This window comes from Octopus sinensis, linkage group LG2, assembly GCF_006345805.1.
Source record: "Octopus sinensis linkage group LG2, ASM634580v1, whole genome shotgun sequence".
NCBI classification, from domain to species: Eukaryota; Metazoa; Mollusca; class Cephalopoda; order Octopoda; family Octopodidae; genus Octopus; species Octopus sinensis.
The window spans coordinates 84,014,634-84,033,415 of NC_042998.1; the positions used below are offsets into that span (position 1 = coordinate 84,014,634).

Sequence of the window (18,782 nt, forward strand, 5' to 3'; positions counted from 1 at the left end):
TATCCTCTTGAGAGTGAAGGCTGGTTTTACTTAAGTTCTGCCGTTTCGGCCGTCTTACCTCTTCTACAAATACGTACAGACGAAATAACAAAGTAAAGAAAATACGGTGGAATAAAAAAACATCGTAAACTTCATGGCTTCCATAAACTTTAAAGGAAATAATAATAAGAATAATAATAATAATAATAATAATAATATAATAATAATAATAATAATAATAATAAATAGAAAAATTATTATTTATAAATCTATGAATGAGAAACATTCAGTAACAGTATTCTAGAGTAAACATTATTTGCCAACACAATGTGGCACTCCTGGTTAGGACGAATGTTATTGTTACTTAGCCCCAGGAAACATCGTCTCCAGCTGTGTGTCGATAGGTAACTAGAGATGATGTCTCCTGGGGCTAAATAACAGTAACATTCGTCCTAACCAGGACTGCCACATAATAATAATAATAGTGTTTTCTAACTTTACCACACGACCAAAAATATTGACTCTACCTGAATACTTAACTGGTTTATATTTTATTGATTCTGGGGTGATGGATCAAAGTGTGGCATGGAAAAACTGAATAACAGCTTTGGTGATAGTTTATTTATATATATATATTAATAATAATGATGATATAACAACAAAAGAATGAATGAGACCTCGATATTATGTAAATAGAGGAATTTATCTATAATATAATATGTGACAATTAGTCGGGTTCCATAATGAAACTCAGAGTTTCGGATATCGGGACGGAATTCTGCTCCGGCAGTTATTACGACAAACAAAGATGACCTGACGAGATGCCGGACAGAATTCCACTCCGACATCCGAAACTCTGAGTTTTATTATAGCTACTGACTAATTGTCACATATCATATTATATTATATTATATTATATTATATTATATTATATTATATCTATATATATAAAACTGTAGTTGTGTGAGTCTGTCCCCTTCGATTTAGATTCCTAACTACTCCCACATTTTGCGGTGCAGTTTAACCAAATTCGGGTATCTTATAGTCGTGATTCATATCGAGCCCGTCTGAGTATTAGCGCGCGTCTACGATGAGTCTACGATTTTAAAAATAATTTAACATCATTTTTATTCCATTTTAATGCATAATTTTTCGTGTGTCGATGGCGGCGGAGTTGGCGTCCATGGTCACACCTGCACCTGTTTGCTTCTCCCCCTTCTTCCCTCCCTCGTGAAGCTGTGGGGAAGGGAGTGTAAGGAAATCAACGTCGTAAAGCGTTGTCAAGGAGACCAGCGTTCTTTTAGAACAACGACTTCATGGCTTGAAGACACCAAAAAAGAAATGGCTAAGAAAGCCCGAATTGGCATCTATAAGGGAAGTAACTCTCTAAAAATGCTTATATAGTTATTTCCCTTACAAACCCGAGCAACGCCGGGCGATACTGCTAGTTATATGTATGTATATATATATATATATATATTTCGCTCTTATACGCCATTTGGTCTCAACTCTCCCCCCCCCCCTCCTCATCTAACCCCTCCCCCCTCCTCACCTATCCTTCCCTCCCCCCGACCCCTACTTCTTCAGTCCTTCATCCTTTCACCCCTACTCCCCTTCCCTTCTTCCCTCTTTCTCCCTCCCTCCTTCCCTCTTCCCCTTCCCTCTGCTCCCTCACTCCCCTTCTCTCTCCCCCTCTCCCTCTTTCCTCCTTCCTCCCCCACCTCCTCCCCTTCCTTCTCCCCCTCCTCTCTCTCCCCATCATATATGATGTGCCATACTAATACATACACCAACTAATACACACTAATACGTACTAATACATACTAATACATACTAATACATACACCAACCCTATACATACACACGTCCAGACCCCTCATACGCATTTATACTCTCTCATACACACACACACACACTTATACATACTAATACGTACTAATACATACTAATACATACTAATACATACACCAACCCCATACATACGCACGTCCAGACCTATCCTACGCACTAATACTCTCTCATACACACACACACACACACACACACACACACACACCCTTATACATACTAATACATACTAATACATACACCAACCCTATACATACACACGTCCAGACCTCTCCTACGCCTTAATAGCTGGTCATTCAACCTTATTATCAACCCTATTATCTCCCCTTATTTCGCTCTCGCGTCTCATGTTTGATCTTTGACCTCTGGCCGAAATCAGATCGCCATGTTGATTCGTTAGTTACTGCACGCATTTTTTTCTCTCCTTCTTTCTGTGTTTTTTTTCTCTCTGTGTATCTTTCTGTTGAAGAGCGTAGGCTCGAAACGTTAAAGACTTGTTTTATTTATATTTCCTGAGCGCCATACTAATACAATTGTTTGTTTGTTTTCCACCTGCCTTCGTCTTTTGTCTATTTTCATAAAGCTTCCCGTTATATATATATATATATATATATATATATATATATATACGGATAAGTTTTATCATTTTAATTCACATTGTATTTCCTTAGACTATAAAGCACATTATAAATGTCAAAAGAAGGAAAATAAGCAACACCTTCTAAACCCATTTCGATTATATGTAAAGGTTTTGATTTAACGGCAGGTTTTCAAAAGAATTTTTCGAAATTCCTGGCTTGTGTTTACTATAACATAATATTTTCAAATATGCCGACTTACACTGTGGAATTTCCACAGGTCCTGCTAGAAGAACATAAATGAATGGAAAACGTTTCGGTCTGCTCGCTACCGTTCTTTTGACTTAGTCAGGTATGTTTCTAGGAATAATAAGCATGATTTCTTACATAAACACAAAGCTTCAAATTTTAGGGATGGTTTTAGTATTTGACTGCAGAATACATGGAGTAGCAATAGAAACAATGTTGTCTAGCTCTCCAATTGTAGCCATGAAAGAACACATCTACAAACATGATAGAGTCGGGACTTCCATACACCGAATGTTATGCCAGCATTATGAAATACCAACAGAAGGACAGTTTTAAAAGTATTATAGGCCCAAGACAAAGTCATGCACGGAGGCTCCCAACATACACAACCACAACATAAATCGATTAACATTGGGTCGCTAAATCAGTGGGATCACCGGGCATCTACCCTGAGTACCCATACCTTAGGATGGCACTGAATGTAAGCAATATATAAGCATGAATCAAAATCGTTCTCAGAGAATTAAAGCGAATCATAACAACGGGATAAGCTAATCATGCAGACAAGAAGGTTGGAGCTAATCAACCAGATATTGTCGTCCATGAAAAGAAATGCCTCCTAACTGAAATATCAATTCCAAAAGATGGTAATTTATCTCTCAAAGAGATGCAGAGATTAACTATGATATGTAATAAAAGAAATATAAGATATATCAGAATTAAAAGAACCAGACTAGAGATCGTAAACACAAACAATCTCTGGGAAATGATAGAGAAAAAAACTCAGGACATACAAATAATAGCATTATTCGTACCGCATTATATTACAAAGAATACTTTTAATGCAAAAGAAAATACAAAACTAATACAGAACGACACTGCGGGAAACCGAGGCACACGGAACTGGGATCGGCAGTGGAATGAAAGCACAACGCCTTGCTTACTGAATAATAATAATAATAATAATAATAATAATAATAATAATAATAATAATAATAATAATAATAATAATAATAATAATAAGGACCACCTAATCTCTGGATGTAAAGTCTTAGCACCAGTGGAGTATAAATTAAGACATGACAGAGTTGGCCAATATCTCCACTGGCTAATAAGTCGGCATTACAATATCAAAACTGCCGACAAGTGGTATAATCACCACCCTGAGGCTGTAACTGAAGGAGAAAATGTAACCATTCTGTGGGACTTTCCAGTACATACAGACCGAACCATCAAGGCCAATAAACCAGATATTGTTGTGAAAGACCAAAACAATAAAGTTTGCTTATTGATCGACATGAGCATCCCCTGTGATCATAATATCTCAGCGAAAGAGTTTGACAAGCTCAGAAAATATAAAGACCTACTCATTGAAATTGAGAAAATGTGGCATCTCAAGGCGGTTACAATACCAGTGATCGTAGGAGCACTAGGAATGATCAAGAAGGGAACCGAAAATTATATGAGAATGATCCCTGGCTTACCATCCCTGCAAGAAGTGCAAAAGATTGACTTAACTGGTACATCACACGTATTGAGAAGAGCATTGTCGATGTGAGAACTGTTGCTGCTCATGTATTTTAATTTAACTTAAAAAATAAAAAAAATAAATAAAAATGAACGAACTATTGAGTTTGGTTTAATGGCCTACCAATGTATACTATGAATTTCTTTGCCCTAGGAGTCGGGAAGACACTCGGCAAGAAATGGAAGCAAATTTGAAAGAAGAAAAAAAAAGTAATAATAATAATAATAATAATAATAATAATAATAATAATAATAATTTCAAATTTTGGCCCATGGCCATCAGTTACACCGTCCCCAGTGTTCAACTGATATTTATTTTATCGACTTCGAAGGGATGAAAGGCAATGTCGACCTCGACGGAATTTGAACTCAGAACAAGATGTGTCAACGAGGCGCACAATCTGGGATGGTACATCAAACAGCAGAGTGAATCCTTACTTGCCGCTGTTAGAATTAACAATACAATACTTACCGAAAATGTGATGCACCCACTAACATTTAAGAAACAAGATGAAGAAGAAAAATTAAACAATTGGAAAATGAAATCACTGCATGGGCAATACCTCAGAGAAATCAAAAGAAAAGACAAGATAAACACTTGGAGATGGCTAAGAAAAAATGATCTGAAAGGATGCACTGAGGCATTGATATGCAGCGCGCAGGAACAAGCTCTGAGAACTAATTACACCAAGTTCCAAATAGATAAGAGTAGTGAATCACTCCTTTGTTGGATGTGTTGCAGGAGAAACGAAACAATCTGACATATTGGCCTAAAAGCACTTCAAAAGGAGGCACGATAACATGACTAAGTTCATACACTGGAGGCTACGGGAAAAGTACGGCCTGGACAGAGCATGGAAATAGTACGAACATGAAGCAGAAAGCGGCACGGAGAACAAAGAATATAAGATAATGTGGGATTTTACAATCCGATGTGATTCCCAAATCGAGGCTCGAAGACCGGATATTGTAGAGGTAGATAAAGGAAAAACAGGAAGCCAAGATTACAGGTGTTTCAATACCTGGGAATGCACGCATAAGTGACAAAGAACTAGAAAAGATTGAAAAGTACAGTCTACTAAAAGACGAAATTACATGAATGTGGACTATGAGGAGAATGTCTGTCATTCCAGTAGTTGTAGGGACACTCGGAGCACTAACAATCTAGTTCGAGAACTATGTCAGAGAAATCGGAATTGACATGGGAGCAGAGAAAAGCCCAAAAACTGCTCTGCTGGGGACAGTTAGGATTTTGAGATTGGTACTTGGATGTTGAATATCTTCCACAACAATTAACAATCAGGCGCAGGAGTGGCAGTGTGGTAAGTAGCTTGCTAACCAACCACATGGCTCCGGGTTCAGTCCCACTGCGTGGCATCTTGGGCAAGTGTCTTCTGCTATAGCCCCGGGCCGACCAATGCCTTGTGAGTGGATTTGGTAGACGGAAACTGAAAGAAGCCTGTCGTATATATGTATATATATATATGTGTGTGTGTATGTTTGTGTGTTTGTCCCCCTAGCATTGCTTGACAACCGTTGCTGGTGTGTTTATGTCGTCGTCACTTAGCGGTTCGGCAAAAAGAGACCGATAGAATAAGTACTGGGCTTACAAAGAATAAGTCCCGGGGTCGATTTGCTCGACTAAAGGCGGTGCTCCAGCATGGCCGCAGTCAAACCACTGAAACAAGTAAAAGAGAAAAAGAGAAAGAGAATCAAGTATCAAAGCTTATAATGTACGGAGAGAAACTCTGTGAAACGTCTGACAGCAGGCTTCTGTTCGTTCTCACAGATTCTACCAGAGCAAACAAGACCGAGTACTCTGAGAAGTAAAACAACAATGATAATAATAATGATAATCATCATCATCATCATTATTATTATATGGGTTTGTAAGAGCTCTGCAGTCTTGGTTGACAATCTTGCAAGAGATGGTCGATAAAAATACTGGTTGGTGGCTAACCTTAGAACTCAAGCCTCAATATTGAATGAAAATGTCTAATACAAGTATATCAAATATTGGTGTGAATGAGGTTAGAACCAAAGGTGAAAGCCTTTCGCTCGGTAGGTGTCCTGTGATTGGGCAGTGCAGGCCCGGTCGTCATCTAGGGACTGCTTATACTCAAAGTTAGAGGCAGAGGAAAAGGTGGGATAAGGAGACAAACCAAACTGTAATTCAATGCTGGATCAGGAGTGAAAGGAAATCGAAATAGACTGCCCAGTAGAACTGTTACGAAAGATTTTCCTCTTTGACACAGCAAGAATAACCAGGAAAGTATTAGATAGCTGAAAGGAACAGATAGCATGGTATCGTGGGGTGCAGGTAGCAAGCCCGCTACGCATGCAAGACTCCAGCTGTTACAACAAAACCTGAGATAAAAAGAATAAATAGTAATAATAATAATTTAGGGACAGTACCAATACCAGGAAACCTCCAAGGCATCAGAACTACAAAAAATATTTCTCATGGATATTGCTCACATCTTCAGAAAAACATTGTCAACTTGAAGACGTCTGATTCGAAATCAAAATATAAAAAGCTATGAAAAATACCGCTAAGCTTTGTTCGATGAGCTTACAATTCTGCCATTTCGTCGCCGTGCTGCTGAATAACAATTTCAATACTCCTTTATTTGCTACTAATGTCCATTTATTCATACAGTGTGCAGTTATAAATGAGCTACAAGACATGTGGTTATGTGTACACACAGATATATATAAATGAGTTTTGGGGCAAAAATTTATGCAATACATTAAAGCATTTTACAACAACGTCCGTACTCTTCCATACACAATTATTATTGTTTCTAACATATGCATAAGGCCTGAAATTTGTGGGTGGTGAAGAATCGATAATATCGATACCAGTACTTGACTGGTATTTTACTTTATTGATCACGATAGGATGAAAGACAAAATTGACTTCGGTGAGATTTGAACTCAGAACAATAAAGGCGGTAACAAACGCTGCAAGAGATTTCTTCCGACGCCTTAATGATTCTGCCTGTCTGCATACCACCCTTAATTTAATGATCTCAGAAATGTGGGAAAGGAACATTTAATTGTATTGTCTCTGTATTTGACTGCTGGCGAGCTAAACAAGAGCTGGCAAGCGACCGCCTGCTATGGATATCAAAGCGTTATAATACTCGAGCAGGTCGTCCGAACACAACATATGCAGAACAACTCACCAGAGATACTGAATGCCTCCCCGAAGACCTCTTTCAACTAATGCAGGACCAAGATGGATGGTGTGTGCGGATTAAAAATGTCCGAGCAAGATCGACCAGATGATGGTGACATGACTGAGTTCGCTTCGCATCTTTGAAGTCTCGATTTCGATCTCACTGCGTGTGATCTTGTGCAGGTGCATGTACTATAGCCACGAGTCGACTTAACCCAAGTCGGATGAGCTATACCTATAATACAGTCCAGCACCGTCACACTAACGTCACACTGAATCTACCACAGAATTACGTTAAAGGTACACGTGTCTGTGTGAAGGCACGTGACCTAGTGGTTAGGGTATTCAGCTCAAAATCGCTAAGTTATGGGGATTTAAAACCCACGCCGGTTTGTCAGGAGGTGGGGGGGACAAACAAACACACTGGTATTTACATCAACGTATATGGAAAAGACAATATGTGGAGACGAGTGATTAACAAGTTGGCCTTGTGTCGACCCAAGTCGCATGTTCACCTGCAATGCAAGACCATAATTCATCGATTCAATGGAGCAGCGCTGTCACGTTTATATCATGCTGAATCTTTCTGAGAATTATACTGAGAAAGAGAAAGTGTACGTGCACACGCGCATGCGTGCGTGCGTGTGTATATGTGTGTTCGTGCGTGCATGTGTGTGCGTGCATGTGTGTGCGTGCATGTATGTGTGCGTACGTGCGTACGTGCCTCTGTATTTCTTGTTGATGTTTAGCCCCATGTACGTTCTGACAGAACATACCTATGTAATCAATGCCGTTCCAACCAAAACCATCCCATCTTTTATCAGGCATATTATAATAAGACAATATTATTCAACGGATAGTAGAGTGCTGTCCGAGGAGGGGGCTGTTATTTCTAGCAAACCAAGTGACCAGGAGGAGGCTCCTTCTATTAAAAGTGAGTTTCATAATCACAACGAAAGGTTATCAACAACACACAAGTACATTTATATATTTTTTCTTTTGTTTGCACACTTTTTATTTTTAATGTTTGTGTGGCTATGTGGTAAGAAGCTTACTACCCAACAACATGGCTCCGGGCTCAGTCCTAAAGCGTGGTACCTGGAGCAAGTGTCTTCTACTATAGCCTCGGACCGATCGAAGCCTTGTGAGTGGATTTGGTAGATGGAAACTGAAAGAAGCCTGTCGTATATGTGTGTGCGTTTGCCCCCCCCCCACACACACACACACAGTGTGTCTATCTGTCTGTCCCCCACTATTGCTTGACAACCGGTGTTAGTGTGCTTACGTCCCCATCAATTAGCGGTTCAGCAAAAGACACCGACAGAATAATTATCAGGCTTAAAAAAAATAACCCTGGAGTCGATTCGCTTGAGTAAAAATTCTTCAATGCGGTGCCCCAGCACGGCCGCAGTCTAATGGCTGAAACAAGTAAAAAGATAAAAGATATTACTGCTGTTTCGTGAGATGAGCGTAATTTTTTTTTTATCTAGTTTCAGTTCAGGAGCTGTGGCCATGCTGGGGCACCGCCATTTGGTGTTGCTACATGATTTTACTTCACGAATGCTTTCAGCAATTGCCATTTGGTGCATGAGAGAGTTCGATGCAGCTGCCCTCATCTGCACCTCCTGCCGTGAAGTTGGTTCATCTGGGACATCTGACAGGAAGAAATTCAATTTTTATTTTAAAGACATCTGCATCCACCCCATGCAGGTCTCTCAGGTTCCTCGGGAGGATATTGAAGAGCTGTGGGCCTCTGAAGCCCAGGCTATCACAGTATCTTGTCCTACATCTTGATGGCAAATTTGGAGTCCTTGGCACTATGCAGTGGCGCCCAGTTCTGGCATTTGTGTAACTCTCGATGCCAAAGTTTGGGACAAGTCCTTCTAGGATCTTCCAGATGTATATTATGGCATATCTTTCTCGCCTACGCTCTAAGGAATAGAGTCTTAATCTCTTGAGTCTTTCCCAGTAGCTTATATGCTGCACAGAGGCTATCTTCTTCGTGTAGCTTCGTTGGATCGCCTCAAGTTTTGTGATTAACTTGGCACTGGATGGTGACCATAGCTGAGAGCAATAGTCAAAGTGGCTTAGGATAAGTGTCCTCCAGAGGACCATCATGGTTTCCTGGTCTCTTGTTCTAAAGGTTCTAAGAATCCACCCGGTCAGCCGCCTACATTTTATTGCCAATTTAGCAACATGCACATGAAAGGTTGTATCATCACTCATGTAAATACCCAGGTCTCGCACTGATTGTGCCTCTGGGATTGCAATCCCTCCAGGTCCCGTGTATTTATTGGGTATTGCATTTAGTTTTGCATGCTGATAGCATAAAGCTTGAAACTTTTCAGCATTGAACTGCATACTATTCTTTTCAGCCCACTTGTATATTTTGTCCAGCTCACATTGCAGGCGTTTAGTGTCTTCAGGGTTCTGTATTGCCTGTGAAACTTTTGTATCATCTGCATAACTTGTGATCGTGGCTCTCTGCGTGGCTGAGGGCATGTCTGAGAGGGACATTATAAACAGTAGTGGCCCCAAAACAGTGCCTTGCGGAACACCGCTCACTATTTGCGTGTTATTGGAGGTGGCCCCATTGGCTACTACCACCTGACTTCTATCCTTCAGAAAGTCATGAAGCCATTCTCCCAATTTTCCAACTATGCCAAGATCACGCAGTTTGTGACATATCATTCCATGATCGACTTTATCAAAGGTCTTTGCAAAGTCGAGATATATGACTTCCACATTTGAGTGGTTGAGCAGTCGTTTCAGCACCCAGTCATAGTGTTGTAGGAGCTGAGTTAAGCAGCTTCTTCCTGGTCGGAAACCATGTTGGGTGTCAGGCAGCAAGTTATTTTCTTCAAGGAAGGTGATTAGTTTCCTTCTGAATATTCGTTCCATGACCTTGCTGATGTGTGAGGTCAGAGAGATAGGTCTGTAGTTCTTGGCCTCTGCTCTGCTACCTCCTTTGTGAATAGGGCATATTTTACCTTCCTTCAGTTTTCTTGGAAGTTTGTCAGTTGCAAGGAGGCTCTGAAAGAGGAACTGCAGTGGTCTTGCTTGGACTCTCTTACATACTTTTAGAAGGATTGCTGGGAATCCATCGGGGCCAGTAGCTGAGTTTGTTTTCATTTCATCTATAGCCTTTATTACATCGTCTTCCTTTATATTGATGTAATCAATCATCGCTGCCTCTGATTTTTCATCTGCAGTGGTAAAGAAGTCAGTTGGATTGCTGACTTGAAAATGCCCTAGGGGTGGAGTGAAAATACCCTTGAATTGCTCATTTAGTATTTCACTTATCCTCATTGGATTTTTCTGTGAGTGTGCCATCCTTTTCAAGGAGTGGCCCTATCCTACAGTGCACCGTAGCTGTTTCTTTGGCATACCTGTAGAAAGCTCTGGGGTTAGATTTTATGTTGCCCAGGCTTCTTTGTCTGCTCTTTCTTTTCATGGGAGAGTTGCAGACATTTTTCAATTTCCAACAGATTTATTTTCAGGCGGGACTTTTCACTGCTTTCAATTTGTTTGTTTAGGCGATTTGAAACTTTTATACGCCGTCTCATTAGAATTTTCCTCTCTCTGAGGATTTTGTTCTTGTGTACAGTGGCCTTTCTCTCTGGGACACATTTGTAGCATATGGCTTGCATTACAGACATGAATTGTTGAAGTTTCATGTCGATGTCTGGCGAGGAGAAACATTCAGGCCAGTTTTATTTGAGGATCTCTTTCTCAATTTGTTTCCAGTTTGCCTTATGGAAGTTCAAGCTGGAAAGATTCTGAGAGTTTCTTGTAAACTGCATGTCCATGCTTTCCTTTGGCCCGTACATGGTCAGCTCTACCATGTTGTGATCCGAGAGTTGTGTCGGTATCACTTTCACATTATGGATGAGATCCATATTATTTGTGAAGCAGAGATCCAGTGTGTTACCTGCCCTGGTTGGTTGGAGTATTATTTGCTCCATGTACAGAGTGTTGATGAGGTTCAGGAGGGACCTCGCCTGTCCTCGTTCGCATCGTGTCATTCCTGGGAGAGAAAGGCCCTCGGGCCATCTGACATTGGGCAGATTGAAGTCTCCCATAAGAAGTACACTTATGTGTTGTTCTAATGTGACTAGAACTTCTATTTTTATAAGGCAGTCTTCAAACTTGCCTACATATAACTACACCAAGTTGCCTTATATGTACAATTAGTGTGTCACAAACCGAGTTTGAGAATGACAAAAGGACCTGGGGTGTGAGGTCCTCGTGGATGTACATAGCAACTCCTCCATGACTCCTTTCTTTTCTGTCGGTCCGTAGTACAACATACTTTGGTATGTGTAATTCCGCATCTGCTATGTCCGGTTTCAGCTGTGTTTCTGTAACTGCTATGCATAAGGCTTGATTGCATGCAACAAGGTCTCTCAAGAACAGGATTTTTGTCTTGTTACTGAGGGTTAGCAGTCCTCGGATGTTCAGTAGGAGCATCGAGGTGATGTGTGTGCTGTTGCCGGTAGTGTCCACCTTGGGTCTATTTGCTGTGGCGGTCTTGTATATTGTGGATAGTCCCATCTGCGAGTTTGAGTTTGATGGAGCCAGGTTAGCTGCTGTACAATCTTTTGTGCCATGCACAAAAAAGATTCTTGTTCAGCAGCTGCCCTTTCAATAACATAAAAATTTACGGCGAACGGGCACAGCGAGCAAAAATGTTAAAAAATTGAACTTTGGGGAGAAAACATTCTTTCACAGAAAGACATCACTACTTGCTCTTTTCCTTCTCATGAGGTAGAGACAGCTAATCTAAAAGTCCGCCGTTTCGAGATTACCTCCATCTCGAGAGACGAGTCTAGCAGTAAAAATTTTCCTTTTATTTAAAATAGGCCACAAACTTTGGCAGGAGATGGCGGTTCAGATGATTTTTATTGAGACCAGTACATGGCTTGTATTGAGTTTATCGACCGTCGCCGGAAAGATAACAGCGGAGCCGATCCCCGACGGATCCAAAATTATAATTTATAAGGTCGTAATTATGTATGGGACAAAGACAATCAAAAAAAATTTTTCGTTTTTTTTTTTTTTGTTTTTTTGCAATTTTCTTCACTGAAATCCCAACTCTAACAACTAAAGTATGAATGAATATGTATTAATTATATATTAGACTTGATCTTGATCATACGCAATACCTAGTATAGGATTTGAACCCTGTTTCAAAGAAACAGAAAATAAATATGGTATCTGCTGTCCGGTCTTGATTTCTGGATGCACATCTTTCGCACTATTAACGTAAGACTACTTAAGAAAAGCATGAACATCACAGAATCTGATCTAATTTTGCAATGTTATTATATAATCTTAGGCTTCGCGTAGAAAATGTCTAATCATTATTATTTTCAAGAAGTAATTACAAAATGCCAGCAGTTTTTGTTACAACACTTTAGGTTCCAAGTTCAAATGCCGCCGATGACCGGCTTTTTTTTTTTTTTTTTTGCATTTTTTGCTTTTGTTTTCATCACCCAGGAACCGATAAGAAAAATAATACTAGTCAAACACTGATATCGATTCAATCTAATAACAGTGAGCTTATAAGAGAAGACTAAGAAGGAGTAGTAAATATTTACATACAAATGCCATACACACGCATGTACACACACACTTAGACAACCTCACCTGCAAAAGAAACCGAATACACGAAGAAAGTTTGTCCGCAGTCAGGACACTTTTCACTAGGAAAAACATCAACAGCTGGAGATAAACTAATTGTTTACTTGCATTCATACAACACTTCCATATGTGCCCAATACGCGAGACAATTTGCAGCAGAATATACTCGTTTGATGTAGATGTATTATTTATAAATAATTTCAGCAACTAACATTACAATAACAATGACAACAAAAATACCCCAGATATAACATAAAACAGAACATCAGAGCAGCTGTAGTACACCTGAACACATTGTACAGAATAAGCTCGTTATAAAAAAAAAAAAAGCGTAGTTAGTCAACAAGGACAAACAACAAAAAACTTATTTCGTCATTCGCACATTCAGAAACGAAACAACATGAAAAAATAAAAGTCGAGAAAAATATCATAAACTCACTGTTTTTAGTTCCTCAGCACGTCCGTTTACATAATGACCAGCCGAATCTTTCATGTATAACATATATGATATATAAGTGCGTAAGAATAAATATATATATATATATATATATATATATATATATGTATGCGTTAAAAAGATAGTGATGGGTTGTTATTTCGGGTGTTGTCTAAAACACTGACTTTGTTGTTTGTCATTTCTAGATGCCATAGTCCTCTAGAAGAAACAACGAAAAAATACATATTGAAATAAAATGTCGTTTGTTTTGTTTGTTTATCAAGTTTTTTTTATTGAAAAAAAAAATTAGTTCGTTTTACTTTCTAAATTTTCTTGTCCTCACTGTTTTCTCATGTTTTCCGCACTAACACAAGCTCTTTGCATTTCGTTATACTTATATAATTATACGCATATACTTGTATGATTTAAATATCGTTTATATTAATAATATATAACTCGCCACCCTTTCATTACGGGGTGGAGTTTCTGAGCTTTTTTGACGATCAGTTTTGTTTCTATTTTTCTCAATAGATGTACTCCTAGTTCAAGGTAATGATATTATCAAAAATCCATCCGCGTTATAAAAAAAAAACAATCAGAAATAAAAACAAGTAATTCTAAAACAACAAAAGGCTAACTAGTAATAACAGAAGCCAGAAAAATAAACTGGAAGTTTTTGTTTGGGTCATATATCTCGTGTTGATGTATGTTCTGTGGCATGTTTCTGTGAGTTGCTGTTACTACTGCTGCGGCTGTTGTTGATATGTAGAACAAGCAGTTCTTTTCCGCCAAACTGACATATGCTCACATCAATATCAACTAAATATATTACCGATACGAGACGAAATAAAAGTACGCAAGCTATACCTATATGAGTGTGTGTGTACACACGCACACATATATATATATAAATATATATTTAAACATGTTAATATGTATGTGTATATATATATAGTTATTTATATAATGTATATTTATTATGCATATCTCTCTTTTCTCTTTCTCTCTTTTACTTGTTTCAGTCATTTGACTGCGGCCATGCTGGAGCACCGCCTTTAGTCGAGCAAATCGACCCCGGGACTTATTCTTTGTAAGCCCAGTACTTATTCTATCGGTCTCTTTTGCCGAACCGCTAAGTGACGATATTTATTTGTATCTATATATGTATGCATGCATGTGGGGGTAACTAGACGAGGTGATAAAAATGAAATGAGATAGATAGATAGATAGATAGATAGACAGATAGATAGATAGATAGATAGATAGATAGATAGATAGATAGATAGATAGATAGACAGACAGACAGACAGACAGACAGACAGACAGACAGACAGGCAGGCAGGCAGGCAGGCAGGCAGGCAGGCAGGCAGGCAGGCAGACAGACAGGCCGGTAGGCAGACAGGCAGACAAACTAAAGAGAAATAAAGTGAGACAAAGTAGAAAGGATAATGATGAAGCCAGGGGAAGCGAATAAACTGTAAAAGCGAAGTGAGTAGATGAAAGAAGGAGATAAAGACAGAGTGAGAGAGTGGTGGAAGGAACGGAAAGTGAGAAAGATTGAAAGAGAAAGAAATTATATTTCTGAATATATTGCTTTTCAGTTCACAAATATTTGGGGAAACATACATACACAGGGAGACACACTTGGATGCAAATCCGAAAACACTTGCTTCACGTGTGCATTTGCGTGAAACCTCAAAACATGAATGAATATATGCATGTGTGTGTGTTTATGTATGTATGTATGTATGTATGTATGTATGTATGTATGTATGTATGTACGTATGTACATATATACAGATTGAGAGACTGAGAGTCACGTACACCTGTATATACACACACACACATAGAGGTTCGGTCATTCACACACGCATACACACGCATACAAACGAATCCGCACGCACACATACACACTTGATGCGTAGATTACTTCACCTTTGTTTCTTAATAATATTCATTTCACGTTTAAAATTTCTTGACTTCTCTTTACTTTTGATTTCATAAATCACAAAATACTAGATACCAAGATGCACACTACGTTTCCATTCAGAAAGGCGTTGATTTGATCTCTCCATCACCGCTCTGTCCCCCTGTCTTCTCCCCCCCTCTCACTCAATCACTCTCTCCCACCCCTACTCTCTCCATCATTGCCATTAATTCTCACTTCTTTTATCCAGTTCGACCTTAGTTTCAAGCTCCCGTTTCCAGACATTTCCCCTCACTTTATTCTTTCATTTTTCATAATGTTCTTTCTTCTTCTTCTTCTTCTTCTTCTCTTCTTCTTCTTCTTCTTCTTCTTCTTCTTCTTCTTCTTCTCTCGCTTTCTCTCTCTCTCTCTCTCTGTCCTTTTTTTCCTTTTTCCTAATGTTTCCCCTCTCTAACTCACTCTCTCACTCTTACATTAATCCTTCACCTCTCTCTCTCTCACACATACGCACGCTCTCTCTCTCTCTCTCTCTCTCTCTATGTATGTATATATCTCTTTCTCTCAAACTCTTGATAGATATCTCAAACAAACTCTCTCCAACTACCAGTATTTCTAATTTCTCTTAGTATTCTACTCTTACTCTTTTCCACTCTGTCACACTGCTCAATCTTTCTAACGCCCTTCATCCTCCCCTTCAAACCCTCACACTATCTCTTTCATCTACCTTTTCTTTCCCTTTCTGTTCTCTACTTCTCTATTCTACTTCTCCCCCTCCCTTTCTGTCTCACTAACAAACTAACCCCCCCTTCCTTCCTAACATCCATGTTCATGGATGTCGTCTGCCAGCCCAGCTCTCAATATGTCACGTTCAAAATAATCATCAGACGCCCACAGCTCGCCACATGCAACCAGATATCGATATTATGTATTTATTTCTAGATTCATTCTTTCAATATTTCCCTTCTCTTTTAAACTTTTCTCTCTATCTCCTACTTTTTATTTTTTATGTGACTATATGTCCACATATTTGCATATGTCCATGCTGTCACGCTCTCACCTGTCCTACACGTATACCGTTATATAAATTTTAATCACGTTCTCCCTTTCAATTCAGTCTTTCTAGCCTTCTGTTTTTCTTTATGTATGTATATGTACATATATATATATGTGTGTGTGTGTGTGTATGAGTGTATATGTATACGAGTGTGTGTATGTATGTATACATATGCATATATAAATACATGTGTGTGTAAAAATATGTAAACATAAGTAAATATAAATGGATATAGCTACATGCAAATATATGTGTATGTGTGAGTGTGTGACTGTATATGAATATAGATACATGCAAATATATGTGTGTGTGTGTGTGTGTAACATACAAAGATGTATAAACAAATGTGCTTATATATTAGTGTTGATTGTGTATGATGTTTAAAATGAATGCAGGTATGTGTGTATAAGTGAAGGCGCATGGCTTAGTGGTTAAAACGTCGCACTTACAATCATCAGAAAGTGAGTTCGATTCCCGGACCGGGCTGTGTGTTGTGTTCTTAAGCAAGACACTTTTAGTTCACACTGACCCAGGTCACTCAGCTGTAGAAATGAGTTGCAACATCACTGGTGCCAAGCTGTATTAACCTTTGCCTTTCCCTTGGATAACATCAATGGTGTAGAGAGGGGAGGCTGGTACTCATGGCCTTGTAGGATAACTTTCTAGGTGCAGTCCCGCGATCATTCATGACCGAAGGGGGTCTGTACACTTTTTACACACACATATACATATATATATATATATTATATATATATATAGAGAGAGAGAGAGAGAGAGAGAGCAAAGTTATTTTATTCTACACGGGTAGAAATATAGGAAAAATAGAAGTTGAAACTGCACTGAGAGTAGTTGAAATGTTTTATTTATTATTTTATTTAAAGAATATTCGCTTATTCTTTTACTCTTTTACTTGTTTCGGTCATTTGACTGCGGCCATGCTGGAGCGCCGCCTTTAGTCGAACAGATCTGGTCGGAACTTATTCTTTATAAGCCTAGTACTTAATTCTATCGGTCGCTTTTGCCGAACCTCTAAGTTGCCAAGTGATGGTGGGGGAGAGAAACAAGACACATATGTATGTATATATATATATATATATATATATATATATATATAGATATATATATTATATATATAGATATATATATGTTAATAAAATAGAACAGATGCATATATATAAACATATATGTACGTACCTACCTCTACATGTACATATACACGCATATATGTGTACAGGACACCAAAAAGACGTCGAACACATAGAGAGACGAAACACATAGACACAAACCAAGGAACAAGACAAGCAAAAAAAAGAGAGATACAGGACAATAAGCACAACGAAAAATCCCCTTCTTCAGTCGCTAAGGTTTCATCTACTAAACGTTTCGAAGGATATATATATATATGACGAGCTTCTTTCAGTTTCCGTCTACCAAATTAAATCACAAGGCTTTGGTCGGCCCAAGGCTAATGTAGAAGACACTTGCCTAAGATGCCACGCAGTGGGACTGAACCTGGAACCATGTGGTTGGGAAGCAAGCTTCTTACCACACAGCCATTCTTGCACCTTTTATTAAAGCTGCAAAAACATCACAAAAACTGCAACTCAGAGTTTCACACTCCCGTTCGTCGAGCGTTTGTGATCACAACGGACTGACAGATAGTTGCCCGACGAACGGGAACGTGAAACTCTGAGTAGCAGTTTTTGTGATATTTTTGTAACTTTAATTTAAAAAAGCACATTACTCTACCTTCGGTATTTGAGTACTATTCTTTCCAACTTGTTTTGTATTTATATTCTTATTCGTGTATACAATATATATATATCTGTTTGTGTGTGTGTGTATGTGTGTGTGTATGTGTGTGTGCGCGCGTGTGTGTGTGTTGTGTGTGTGCATGTATGTGCGTGTAAACATGAATATGTACATATGTGTATATATATATATATATGTGTGTGTGTGTGTGTGTGTGTGTGTGTGTTCGTATGTGTGTCTGCGCGTGTTTAAAGTGAATGCAGGCGTGGAGCCATCCATGATTTTCCGGGTTCGATTTTGGACAAGTGCATTTTACTCTAACTTCAGCATTCTTAGAGTGAATTTGGGTGGCGGAATTTGATTTCAGACTCATTCTACTCGAGAATTACACTAAAGGTTCGTGTGTCTGGATTTCAACGACTTTGCATTTCTTCTTCAATGCGCGTTAGTTGTTCAACAGATCGAACCACTGGACGCTCATACTATGAAATCAGCGGCAAAGTCCATCATATTTTGTGTGTGTGTGCGTACGCGTACACGCAAGCGTGAGTTTGTGTGTGTACATATAATATATATATATATATATATATATATATATATATATATAT

The 18,782-nt window shown here is 38.9% G+C and overlaps 1 protein-coding gene across 6 annotated transcripts in view; it reads right to left on the minus strand.

Moving 5' to 3' along the window:
- LOC115230630 (synaptotagmin-6) overlaps positions 1-15,544 on the minus strand; it is a 230,234-nt gene extending 214,690 nt beyond the window's left edge. For 2 of the 6 annotated variants that reach the window (XM_036514813.1, XM_036514809.1), the window contains exon 1: positions 13,012-13,144. In XM_036514813.1, the coding sequence (XP_036370706.1) occupies positions 13,012-13,119 (108 nt within the window). In that variant the 5' untranslated portion in view covers positions 13,120-13,144. Of the gene's footprint in view, positions 1-7,796; positions 7,922-13,011; positions 13,145-13,444; positions 14,266-15,376 lie in introns of those variants that run through there. The other 4 variants (XM_029800786.2, XM_029800779.2, XM_029800773.2 and 1 more) reach the window with 4 other exon arrangements.
- Between the last annotated feature and the right edge of the window lie 3,238 nt (positions 15,545-18,782).